The 13,165-nt window shown below is 41.5% G+C and overlaps 1 protein-coding gene across 1 annotated transcript in view; it reads left to right on the top strand.

Moving 5' to 3' along the window:
* The first annotated feature begins 703 nt into the window (after positions 1 to 703).
* The window catches only part of CFAP221 (cilia and flagella associated protein 221), a 37,556-nt gene continuing 25,094 nt past the window's right edge, over positions 704 to 13,165 (top strand). The window contains exons 1-6 of the mRNA XM_073304706.1: positions 704 to 855; positions 5,773 to 5,957; positions 6,466 to 6,566; positions 8,716 to 8,802; positions 8,915 to 9,010; positions 9,766 to 9,866. Coding sequence (XP_073160807.1) covers positions 5,819 to 5,957; positions 6,466 to 6,566; positions 8,716 to 8,802; positions 8,915 to 9,010; positions 9,766 to 9,866 — 524 coding nt within the window. The 5' untranslated portion in view covers positions 704 to 855; positions 5,773 to 5,818. The remainder of the gene's footprint in view (positions 856 to 5,772; positions 5,958 to 6,465; positions 6,567 to 8,715; positions 8,803 to 8,914; positions 9,011 to 9,765; positions 9,867 to 13,165) is intronic.

Raw genomic sequence — 13,165 nt, 5'->3', positions numbered from 1 at the left:
ATACAGACAATGACTTTTATAGTGCTCTATCTACTATACACTGAAATGTAAGTACAATGTATTCCAGTTGATTTATTTTATAATGATATGGCAAAAATGAGACAGTAAGCATTTCTCAGTAATAGTGTGCCGTGACACTCTTGTATTTTTATGTCTGATTTTGTAAGCAAATAGTTTTTAGGTGAGGTGCAACTCGGAGGTACGCAAGACAAATCAAACTCCTGAAAAGGGTACAGTAGTCTGGAAAGATTGAGAGTCACTGCCATAGAAGAGTGATTTTCAATCTGGGGTTCCGCGGACTACGTCTAAGATTTCCAAAGGTGGCCGCACCTCCGTTCCAAAGTGTTTAGGGGTGTCTGCAAATGAAAAAAAGGTTGAAAACCACTGCCCTAGGCTCTAGGGCCCAGCTTCTCTGCTCTACACATTCCCAGCCTACCCCTTTCTAGCTAAGTGGTACAGCCTAAGATTAAGATAACTTCCCCCCAAACCCTTTCACAAACCACTGAAATGAGATTTGGAGGCTAAACATGTAAAAATTAGGCAGGCAAAATCCTTAGAAGGGGTGGGGAAAAATTCTGGTGTTTTTCCTTAATTTCTGCCCCCCAAACTTTGCCACTTCTCCCCCTGTGCCAGGGCTGAACATGGTACAGCCCGCTGCAGGCTTTGTCTGGGAGCTGAGTTGATGTTAGCCTAGCAACCAGGGGAGAGGAGCTGGGCTGGGGAGATGCTGCTGGCCCTGCTGTGCACAGGGAGGGGAAGGTTGCTAGGCTGGGCTGCCCCGCTCCCCCTCCCTGCCCACCGCCCTCTCTCACTCGTGGCTGTGGGCAAGGCTCTTGGATGTGGCCTGCACGCGAGGTAGGTGCAGAACTTGGGTGCAGGTGAGTGGCTGGCAGCTCTTGTGGGTGCCCAGGGCCATGGTGCAGCAGAGTACAAAGCCCCCCGCAGCACCTCAGTGCAAACAGACCCGCTGCCCTACATCTCATGATCTTCTCTGCCCGCTTGAAGGGAGGCTCTCTGGGGGAGGCAGGGACTTTTGCCACGTGCGTGTGTTTCAGTGAGACATTTAGGGGCACCGTTTTAACAATGGAGAAGTTGCAAGCGGGTCTATTTGCAGGTACCAGTCAGGTGATTGTGTATCTGGCAGTCCATGTAAATGCACACTAGCCCAATTTATGTGCAAAAACCTGAGAGTATGTATGCCAGTCAGGTAACTAAGCACCTGCGGCCTAGATCTTCAAAGGTATTTAGGTGCCTAATTCCCATTGATTTTAATCCTAGTAACTGTGGTCCTGAGCTTGCAAACAGCTCCCCGCAGGTGGTCTCTGCCTGCACAGAGCTCATTGCAGGATCAAGGCTATGATTTCCAAATACAATTGTGTGGGTTTTGTGCATGCCAAGGATATGTGTCCTTCTGGGCACAATTATATTGAAACTTTGGCTCTTATAATCCAACGCTGAATTATTTTAAATCTCCTCCATTCAGATTCTCACCTGGTGTGAGACACAGCCCAATGGTAATAATAAAGGCAGTCAGTCTCAAGACAGTGTGATTTAACTTTTTTTTTTATAGTGAATAAAATAATGAAGCTTTTAGCTTCATAAAATAAAACATGAAGATTTATTTAAAGTAATTGAAAAAATATGCAAAACACTCTTGTTATAATAGGACGCCTGTGACACTAAGGAATCAAGAGACCTGGGAGTTAAATCAGCAGCAACCTCTTTACCATATGAGTGGAATTTTCAAAAGTGCTTCATTGACTTTGGAGCACAAGTCCCATTGCTCCTCACTCACTTAGGTGCTTTTGAAAATCCCATGCTTGTGCAACTGCATTTAATTGTATTCTTATTTATTACTAGTTAAGTGTGCTCGGTGCTCTACAAGACACAAAAGGATCTAATGGCTCAAATATTAATAGATGTAAATTGAAATCCTCACTTATTTAAGTCAAAGTGAGTTTTGCCATTGACTTCAATGTGGCCAGGATTTCACCCATAATGTTTGTTACACAGAGTAGTCTAAATTGACAGTCCTTCCCAGGAGTTGTAGGATCAGGGTCTTAAAGGCATAGTGGGAGGGAATAATATGGAGAGTTTGTAATGGAGATGGGTGGTGGTGTTTGCTGCTGTTGTCAGTTACTGATATGAACATATATGAAAGAATACTTTCCTAATGTCATTCCATCATCTGCTTTTCACACCTTTTACACCTAATGAGGGACAGTAGCAAAGAGGATGATGATGATGATTTCATAGTTAAAATTTTAAAGTATAAAGTTAAGTAACACAAATGGAGAGAAAGTAGCCTGCTATTTATAATTGTTTTAGTGTGTTGTTGTGTACATTTTGTTGGGACCAGTATAAAATTACCTTTGCCCTGCACAATATTGATGTTTTCTCACCCTGATTTGTGTAAAGTATTGAATCCAGAAAAGCTAACCTGTAAAGCCAAAGCATGCTCATTTTTTAATAAACATTATGCAGGGACAGAAATCAACACGGTAGCTCACGAAAGCTTATGCTCAAATAAATTTGTTAGTCTCTAAGGTGCCACAAGTACTCCTTTTCTTTTTGCGAATACAGACTAACACAGCTGCTACTCTGAAATGGCATTTTAGGCACTTTGGGGCAGGGTGTGTGCTTTTTTCCCTAAGAGCATATAGCCTAAAGGAGGCTAGACAAACAGAGAGCAGGACAAAGGACAACAAAACGAAGTATTAGGGATCTGTGAGTCTGTGTTCCTCAGATCAGCAGATCCAAGCAACCTGTGTGGAGGGTCTTTTCTATAATGCTCCTCTCTGGAGCTCTTCCCCAACCATTGTAGTGGTAGCCAGTAGCTGTAGGCCAGTAGGCTCTATAAGACTATAAGAATTATAAAGCATGTGTAATGCTGTACTCCTGAAAGGGTTGTCCGCAGTGGGAATTGATGTGGGACCTCTGGATCTTAAAGCCTGGGCTTCTACTATCTGAGTTAAAAGACCCAACTCTGTTAGCTAAGTCTGTACCAGGCTCATCAACCTCTGTATGTGGCCCAGCTATTACTAGAGGGGGACACAGCCACACATTGAGTAGGGGTTGGTTTCACATGCAGAAGTTAATGTTGCATCAAGCATGTGATTGTTTTTAATCCGGAGTTTTATGCATCCTACTTAATGTGGCCCCACCCAGTTTCTCTGGCCACACCCATTCTCCTTGGTTGGAATAACATTTGTGGAGAAGAGAAAAGCGGGGGCTACTTGAGGGAGGGAAGTATCTGGCATAGCAGCTTTTCCCCTCCATGCTTGTGCCAAAGCTTTGTTCCCCTCTCCTCCAGGCATCAGGTGTGGGAGATGGGGGAGCAAACATAACAAACTATGTTATATTTGTGAGCAAACTGCCATGTGGATTATGTTTGGTTTCCTTATTGCACAATGTTTTGGGCATTTCTGTAGATAAGTTTCTGTTCTGATAACTGTGCTTACTTAAACAGGATGTATAATCCCCTTGTCTTGCTGAATTATATATTTATCTTGGTTAAATAAATAACCCATCCAAACACTATTTACACAAAGGATTTAAATACCCCTTCTATAATCTGACATATTAACATTTAACAATTAAAGAGGAATCTGCAAGTTAACACCCCACACCCAAATACTTATGAGATACTAGAAGAACCAGCCTGGGCAATTAATTTATCAAAAGGACCTTTTCTGCCCTTGGTTGTGTTGGAGGACTCTGAGGGGAACAAAGGGTCTCTTCTACACACACATACACACACACACAACCATCCAGGCTCCATTGGGAGATTCCAGAATATCTCCATTAGGAGATAGTAGAGTGTGCATGGTAATGACTGTCCAAGGGAGGCAGGGAGGCAGGCCCATCTTATCTAGGGCTAACATCATGCAGTGGCTGGAAGTCAAAGCTAGACAAATTCATACTGGAAATAAGGTGTACATTTTTAACAGTGAGAGTAATTGACCATTGGAACAACTTCCCATGTGGTGGATTCTACATCTCTTGACAATTTTTAAATCAAGATTGGATGTTTGTCTAAGGATTTGCTCTGAGAACAAATTCGGAGAAGTTCTGTGGTCTGTGTTATACAGGAGATCAGACGAGATGATCACAATGGTCCTTTCTGGCCTTGGAATTTATGAATCTGTCTCTTAAGGAGCATACCACGTTGTCCTTGGGAGCATGTCTGGTAGAAAAGGACCTCTAGATACCTTGCCACACTCTGCTATCAGCAGCAGGAACTATCCAGCAGATTTTGGGGAGCACATATTGCTCCTGCTGAGGGAGCAGTAACATGTTGCCCATGGCATGGGATACCAGCTTGTTGGCATCCTGTCAGGATGTCTCAAGTGCTAGTCTTGCAGCCAGCTATCTACCACTATCCTTACCCCAAGCAGTTGTTTTCTGCAAGAACAGGCTCTGGCCTTACTGGGTTTTCGTAGGTCAGGTCTGAAGTCTGGTGGCAGAGCCTTATGGGCATGTTTGCGTAATTCCTGCCTGCACTATCCCTCACTTTGGCCTACTCTCTCTGTCACAACTGGAGGTGACACTGCTGTTCAAGGCTCAGCCCAGTAATTCAAAGGTATTATGGGTGAGAGGAGGGAAATGGCTAAATAATCTTGTCTGTTCCTCAGAGCGTCTGTCTATTGAGGGAGTCAGTCCTAGGGGAGGTAGGCTGAATGGTGTGGGGGTCATTTTTACCTGTGAGCAGCACCTAGAAGCTCAGGTGTTAGTAGTGGTCAGGAGTGGATTATTCTCTCTCTGTGGTTTTGACCCTTTCTGGATATGGTGGTTGCCAGGCTCATCCAGGCCCTGTGGAGTGGTATGCTAGGTTACTGTAATAATGAGGCTTATTCGGGATTCCCTTTGAATACACTTGCAGATTGAACCTGTGACCAAATCTGGTGGCATGGCTGCTGCAAGGCATTTGTACATGGGAGTCAGTGATATGCAAACTGCACTGGCTGCCAGTCCACCTGTGGGTGCATTTCAAGGTATTATTTTAAGTATCTAAAGCCATAAACAATATAGGATTAGTTTACCCAAGGGACCAGCAGCTGCCTGTATCCCATTGTGGATCTTAGTGGGGAACAACTCATACGAGTAAACACTACTTAACATGAGTAAGAATTGCAGAAATTCTCCCATAATTTGGAAAAATTGGAAATATTGGCCTTGAGCATCAAGGGAATATTCTCTCCCCCGGCTAATCCTCCGTAGCAAATTTCTGTAACCTTCAGGGTGGGAAACATTTTACCTTATATAAGTGATCATATTTATGTATGTTAGGTGTTTAACAGGGTGTATTATCTCCACTCACCGGGGCGGTTAAGACCCTGTCACTTAGGGATGAGGGAAAGATTTCATTTGGTTCCCTTTCCACTCTGGATTTATCAATAAGTGAATCAATTATCGTCATTTTGTAAGTTAGTTCTCTAAATCCTATGAAACCGTTCAGAGGCCTTGCTTTTGTACTAAAGTGTCTTCAGCTTCTATATGCATTGCTACCTATTGTATTGTTATTACTATTTATTATTTGTATTATCGTGGGGCCTAGGAGCCTAAGGCATGGACCAGGACCTTACTACACTAGGTTCAGTACAAACACAGGGGGGTAAAAGACAGTCCATGTCCCCAAAAGCTCGCAATCTAAGTATAAGACAGGAGAAAACAGACAGATACAGACAGACAGGGGAGTACAAGGAGACAATGAGACTGTACCAATCAGCATGATATTTTGTGATAAGATTAAAATTTTGTGCTTGATCACAGGTAATGACCTATCTTGGTACTCGTGGGACTACATGTCCATGCCAACATGGAGGTGGTTCAGTCAGCCCCTTTAGAATTTAGTCATGCAGAAAAATCATTTAAGAAAGTACCCACCATCCTTTTGGACAGCCTTGTGGAGGAGCCTCAAAAGGGAAATGGTGTCCCCAATCACCTGCTGGAGTCGAGTAAGTAGTCTGCTATCTGACCATCCTCCAGGCCGGAACATTGGGACAAAGGATCAGGACATTGTTACTTTTCAGAGACCCAGTCCTTCTCTTTTTAAAATCCCATTCTGTGGCATAGCGGCTCTATCTCCCTCCTGGCCTGGATGTAGAGGGTATGGCCAGGGAAAAGGGGGCATGCCTGTAATACCACTGTGCTTGGCTGATCCCGAGCTTTTGGAATGGCTCATGGAGCCATTGGCAGCCAGATGCAATTTAATATTGTGCCAGGGGTGAGCCTGGCCTCTGGATCGTGGATCTGTAGAGATGGCATAAAGATACTTTAACTCCCCTCCCTCGTTCTGCACCAAGCACAGTTCAGCCGGATAAGAGGATCCAGCCCTGTATCTTTGTTCTCTCTCTCGTTCATGGTTATGATGCTACATACAAATATTAAATAAACATAATTAACAACAATGGCATTTAAGTAGCCCAGCCTCCTTCTCTCATGTTTGCTTATCTTTCATTGCAGAGATTTATGCAAAACTTCTGAGAAACAAGGTCATACAGGCTAAGCCTGCTGTATTGCATTATGGAGGGTATAAAATCGAAAAACATCACCAGCAGATCCTGGTAAGTCTTGAAGCCGAGAATAGCTAATACATTGTAAAGGGATTGTCATAAATATAAAGGGAAGGGTAAACCCCTTTGAAATCCCTCCTGGCCAGGGGAAAGCTCCTCTCAGCTGCAAAGGGTTAAGAAGCTAAAGGTAACCTCGCTGGCACCTGACCAAAATGACCAATGAGGAGACAAGATACTTTAAAAAGCTGAGAGGAGGGAGAGAAACAAAGGGTCTGTGAGTCTGTCTATATGCTGTTTTTGCCGGGGATAGACCAGGAATGGAGTCTTAGAACTTTTAGTAAGTAATCTAGCTAGGTACGTGTTAGATTATGATGTCTTTAAATGGCTGAGAAAAGAATTGTGCTGAATAGAATAACTATTTCTGTCTGTGTATCTTTTTTGTAACTTAAGGTTTTGCCTAGAGGGGTTCTCTATGTTTTGAATCTAATTACCCTGTAAGGTATCTACCATCCTAATTTTACAGAGGTGATTTCTTTACTTCTATTTCTATTAAAAGTCTTCTTGTAGGAAAACTGAATGCTTTTTCATTGTTCTCAGATCCAAGGGTTTGGGTCTTTGGTCACCTATGCAAATTGGTGAGGCTTTTTACCAAACCTTGTCCAGGAAGTGGGGTGCAAGATTTTGGGAAGTATTTTGGGGGGAAAGACGTGTCCAAACAGCTCTTCCCCAGTAACCAGTATTAGTTTGGTGGTGGTAGCGGCCAATCCAAGGACAAAGGGTGGAATATTTTGTACCTTGGGGAATTTTTGACCTAAGCTGGTAAAGATAAGCTTAGGAGGTTTTTCATGCAGGTCCCCACATCTGTACCCTAGAATTCAGAGTGGGGGAGGAACCTTGACAGGGATAATCCATGTACACTGTGCATTTTGCTCAACAATCTTCTGTCCTCCTGGCCAATATGCCCTCCTGCCCTTTGGAGTCCTCTAACAGGGTACTTTGCCATAAAGCCAACGGTGGATCCGCCCCAAAACTTTCCTGGGTCATTGTGATTGCATTTGGCTGCACATGTGCTCATTAATCAAAGGAAACTTTGAAAATGCCCTCAGTCCTCTTCTAGAGGTAGTTTGATCTGGTGTATGGGGAGCTGGACTGAGAGTCAGGAGACCTGAGTTCAATAGCTGCTTTCTACCACTTGCCTTTTGAGTCACCCTGGGCAAGTCATGTCTGTTTCTGCTCCCACCCTTTGTCTGTTTTTTCTATTTAGACTGTAAGTTCTTTGGGAGCAGAGACTGTCTCAGACTATGTGTTTGTTAAGTGCACAGCACAACAGAGCCCCAATCTCAGTTGGGTCCTAATAAGTAAATATTTCTCTGGCTGCCAAGGTTGTTCAGTGAACTCCTGATGCCCTGAAAAGTGCATATGTGCTCTACCCAGTTTTGAGGACCTGAGCAGCTACCTCTGCAAGCATCCTTCCTATGGGAAAGCTATTCTGATCTAACAACAGCTGCTAATGTTGCTTAGAATTGGGAAGAAGGCTAATACAACCATTGATTTTTGCTGGCAGAACCACTACTGTTCTAAGTTTTGTGATCTAAATAAAACTCCAGAAAGCTTCAGAAAATAAAACTATTTAATTTCCTTCTGTTTGAAAGGCCTCTATAAAAATAATTATAAATTAGTAATTTCATTTCTGATCCTTTTATATTTAAGGGAAAAACACTTTGAGCCAGATTCTGATTTGACAGATAGCATCTTACTTTGCAAGTAGTCCCCCTAATTTCAATGAGATTACTTGTGGAATAAGTACAACTCATCATGCTGAACGTATTAGGGTTTGGTCCTTTATGATTGGGAGATTCTGCATACAAGACATACACAATTTTCTTTTTTTAAATTAGCCACTGGTTGTGTTGCATTTTGAAATTCTGAACAAGACTATAAGCTGTCTGGAGAAGGACCACATTTCTGTTCTGTGTTTGTACAGCACCTAGCACACTGGGCTCCTGGTCCATGTCTAAAGTGCTGAGTCACTATAGTAACTCAAATCATAATTAATAATGTTCAACATTTTCTCTGTCAACATTCAATTTATTATTTCATTGTTTAACAGACTTTCTTTGTTAAGTACGGTCTCATGAAAATGCAGCTTTACAATATTCCCAAATGTTCTCATAAAAATAACTTTTTTCTTCTTCTACAGAATCTGGTAAATATTTCTGGTGATGTAATAAATTTTCACATTATACCACCCCAGACAAAATACTTTCAGATCAAATACAACAAAACAGTGAGTGTCAAAAATAACCATCAGTTTGTTCAGATTTGATTTTGCACTTGATAACATTGCACACAAACAGCAATAAAGTGCCGCCTAGTTTATATTCTGTGTCGTTTTATAGCATCGGCTTGTCCCTGGCTTGTCATTTGCAGTTACAGTTGATTTTTGTCCTGATGAGTGGCGATATTACTATGACTGTATCCGAATTCACTGTCAGGTAAGAAGTATCTCAGATAAAAGTGTCTCGTTTTGGCTGTAATGTAATAAAAATATTTTACAGGGCATGATAATAAAACATAGACATGTGTTTACAAACCTTCATATAACTCCACTGTCCTCATTGGTGCATCATTGATCTCTCTTTCATTATGCCCAATGTAGACCACCTTACTTTTTGGCCTGCAAAAATAATCAGAATAGTATTCATTGCAAAAAAACATTATTGTCAAGTGCCTGGCACAAATCCACAAAAGAACATTGACTCTTGGGACACTTTGATACAGATGGCTAAATATGGGTACAGGTGCCCATATTAAGGCACCCAACATTTTTGACCCTAGATTATTCACGGATTCTGAAGACCTCTGAAAAATGTACTAGCGTTGTGGGCCCTCAGTCTGGTTCAATAATCCTTTCTTCCACAAGTTAGACTGTATTCGATGCAGCTTTCACAGATGGTATTGTGGCAATGTGTTAGCTGAGCAGATTTGGGGGAGCTCCAAATATAGCTTCTAGAGGCAGAGAGAAGCTGAGGGGTACTTAGAAAGGAGTGAGGTTTCTACAGTCCCAGTCTATGAAATGCTAGAGGAGCAGTTTCACATGCCTCCTAACTGCTAACTACTCCCCAAAAAGATTCTGGGGACACTGGATAGGCACCTGATTCCTGAAGTGTGATTCTAAATTACGCCCCCCCTTTGTATGCGTAACATTGATTAATTTTGTTAAATCAGTACTTTCCCCCATTTCTTCCAGGGAGATGACACTTTGCTTGTTCCTATCCATGGCTACCCTGCTGTGAATGTTGTCGAATTTCCATCATTTATAAGCTTATCAGATGTTTCACTTGGACAGAGGTGAGTAAAGGTGACAATTGGGGTTTTTTAGGGCCTGCAAAAATTAAAATATCTATTTTTTGTTTCTAATCAACTGTCTAAACATAAGACCTTAGAAGTTTTACTTAAGTCACCTACCATGTAGGTTGCAAAACCACTACATGGGACTTCTTTTCAAGAGTATGTTCATCTGTAGAGACGTAAGGCCAGAACCAAAGCTACTATCAGTTGGCATTGATTCACTTTTGATCTAGCTTTGATTTATCTTTAAGAGTGAAATTCCCCCTATGCAGAAAGCCAGCATAGGTTTATGCTTCACTTCAGATGTATTTTGAGGATCTAGAAATTCACTGTAAGGTCTGGTCTGCATACTGTTTTTGTATCAGTAGAACAATTTTGGTTACGGGTGTGATTTTTTTTTACTGAAATTGTTATACCCATTCAGCACCTAATTATACCAATATAAAAGTGGCATAGACCAGTATATCTTATTCCACTTCTCATTCAGGAATACGCTATACCAATATAAGCGCTTTTATACAAGTATAGCTGCATTCCCACTCAGGGGTTTGTATCACTTCGCACTGGCCTAGTTAAAGGGGTACAACTTTCCAGTGTACATGAGGCCTAAGTGAGTAGAGCATCATTTTCGATATAAAGGTTCTGGAAGTGAAGGTGTGAAATTGTTAGAGTTCACATAATGACAGATGCACAGTGGTGGTAGCAAATCGCTAAACTCAGCCCCAGAGCTCTTTTTGTTCACTTATCCTCTTTTTGTTCTGATTAATCTATAAACTTCCCTCTCCAAACAATGAAACCCCTACATAAATGAAATCCCAGCTCCGCAACTAGGCGACCTGCTCACCATGAACCCTGAATCTGTCTCTGATCTCAGGTCACCTACACATGCATGTCCATTTTTATAAGCAAACACAGTGCTGAAATACACAAGAATCCTGATGCTTTCAGAAAACCTCAGTGAACAGAATTCTTTAATAGGTTGTTATCCTACCTGTGCAGAAGAATGGAGCAGAAAATATACAATTTGTAGTCATTATTTTAAAGCGGAAAGCTATTTGAGATCCCAAATAATGTACAAGATATAGAGACAGACATAGGGACCCTAGGCCTGATCCAAAGCCCTTTGAAGTCAGTGAAAAGATTGACTTCAATGATCTTTGGATCAGGCTTCCATGTCCTGTCACCCACCATTCTGCACTGGCATGTAGGTACAGATCCTCAAAGGTATTTAGGCACCTAGCTCTGATTGATTTTAGTGAGTGTTAAGCACCTAACTACCTTTGAGGAGCTGGGCCGTAGAGCCCAAAAGGCAGAAGACCTTTGATGGGGACCAAAGAGACCATTTGGGCTGCAGTGAGCTACATGGAGTTATTTCCAGCTCAGTATTCTGGTGACATCTTAGGCTGTGTTGTCCCAAGAGCCCCGTGACTATGTAATTTGCCTTGGTTACAACAATATAATACTATGATCAGATGTTTAAGGCAAAGTGCTCCCCTCTCTTTTCACTCCCAGAGCAGGTTATAATTAAGACACAGGCTAGAACTGAAAATTGCAAAATAAAGGCACTCACTGTTGTTCTTTATTTCCCTAACCTTTTAAAAGTATGCTTTCCAAAGGAGCACTGTATATAAAATGCATTCCTCGCTAATCAGCAGGACATAATATCAGCCAAATAGTTATTAAAAGCGGGAGTAATCTTGTGTCAAATAAGTTTCTAGATTTTCAGGATGATATCCAGGGTTTCACCAAATCGTTGTCCCACATTAGGCACATGAAAATAGATGCACACAAAAAAAGACATCACTTTGGAAAGTGTGAGGGCTTATTTCTCATTTGTATGAAAGCCTCTTTACACTGCCAACATGGGAGCGAGGATCAGGCCCTTGCACACTACCTATTATTGCTCCAAGGCCCAGTCCTGTGTTATGTTTAGGTGCTCACCACTTTGCAAGCTTGGTCTCCAAGGACATAATCTTGCAACCCTTTAAGTCAGTGGCAGAACTCCCAGTGACTGCAGTGGGTGCAGAATTAGGTCTTAAGTGACTCCATTATTGATTTATGTGAATGAGAACTGAACAACAAATTCACATTAATTATTTTCAATTATTAGGGATTTTAAAGAAACACAGAAACAAAATTTGCCTCCAAATTTAGATTGGGTAAAAAATAAGCTTTAACAAAACCAAAGACCAATAGAAATGTTTGTGTTAATTTTTTAAAAATTTCAATGGAAATGGCATTTTAAAAGTGAACACTCCCCTCGGTATTTTCAACTTCAGCTTTGCATCACTGTGCTGGTGCATAAGACGTGAGAAGCGAATGTGAAACCAGAGATAAAATGTTTAGTCTATGTTCAGTGTCCTAGCTGAGGGAAGTAGAATAAATATTGAAAAGCAAATTCAACTTTAATATTTATTTCAGCTTCAAAGTATTTGTAGAGGAAAAGAATGTTTGATCAGTTCTGATTTTTAACCTGAGTGTCCCTTTAAAAAAAACCAAATGAATGAAAAGCTGAACCAGCCCTAAGTGTCCTAGAGCTATCCCCTTGTTAACAGTTGTCCAAAACAATGGGATTGGGGATATGCAGGGATACTTGCCAACAGGAACACCTGTTCTCCAAGTGATACAAGAAAAAAAGCATTGTTTAGTTCTGACCTAAACCGTGTTTTTTCCACAGAGAGAAATGAGGCCTCTTGTTTGACACGTTGACTCTCTAACATGATTTTCCTTTTTCAGCCGGTACTTTAACAAGTGACCTGTTGTGTTGTAGTGAACTGCAGCCAACATGTTGTGGCAGTGCTGAGTTTGTTCCCAGTAATTCATTTCCAGCAGGTCTTTAGTTAGAGACAGGTCATATTTACAGCAATGCAAAATATGTAACAACACTACCTGGTTCTTGTTACTGATTCCAGCTGCGATTCCAGCTCAGAGGAAAGAATAGGTAGAAGAATAGCATTCACTGATTCTGTCCTATGTAGGTTCTTACACCACATTCAACCCCAAAGTATCTGAGTGCTTTCCAATAAATCAGTGTGCAACACACCTAACATATGTCATGTGTGGTTTGTTCTGTTCCCATGATGCTGCAGCCTAGGGCTGATTTCTGTTTGTATAGCCAGTGTGGCTCTAAATTTGAATATTAGCCTTTACTAGATGGTACAGTTCGTAAAACGTACAGGTGATGTCACACAGGAATAATTAACCTCTTAAAAATTAAATTAGATAAATTTAAATGTATGCATAGGAGAAACTAAGTATAGGAGATGGAGAGCAACACAGCAATTAAGACAATATTTTAC

Source organism: Lepidochelys kempii, chromosome 11, assembly GCF_965140285.1.
Source record: "Lepidochelys kempii isolate rLepKem1 chromosome 11, rLepKem1.hap1, whole genome shotgun sequence".
Classification (NCBI taxonomy): domain Eukaryota; kingdom Metazoa; phylum Chordata; order Testudines; family Cheloniidae; genus Lepidochelys; species Lepidochelys kempii.
This window is presented reverse-complemented; position numbering and strand designations above follow the sequence as displayed.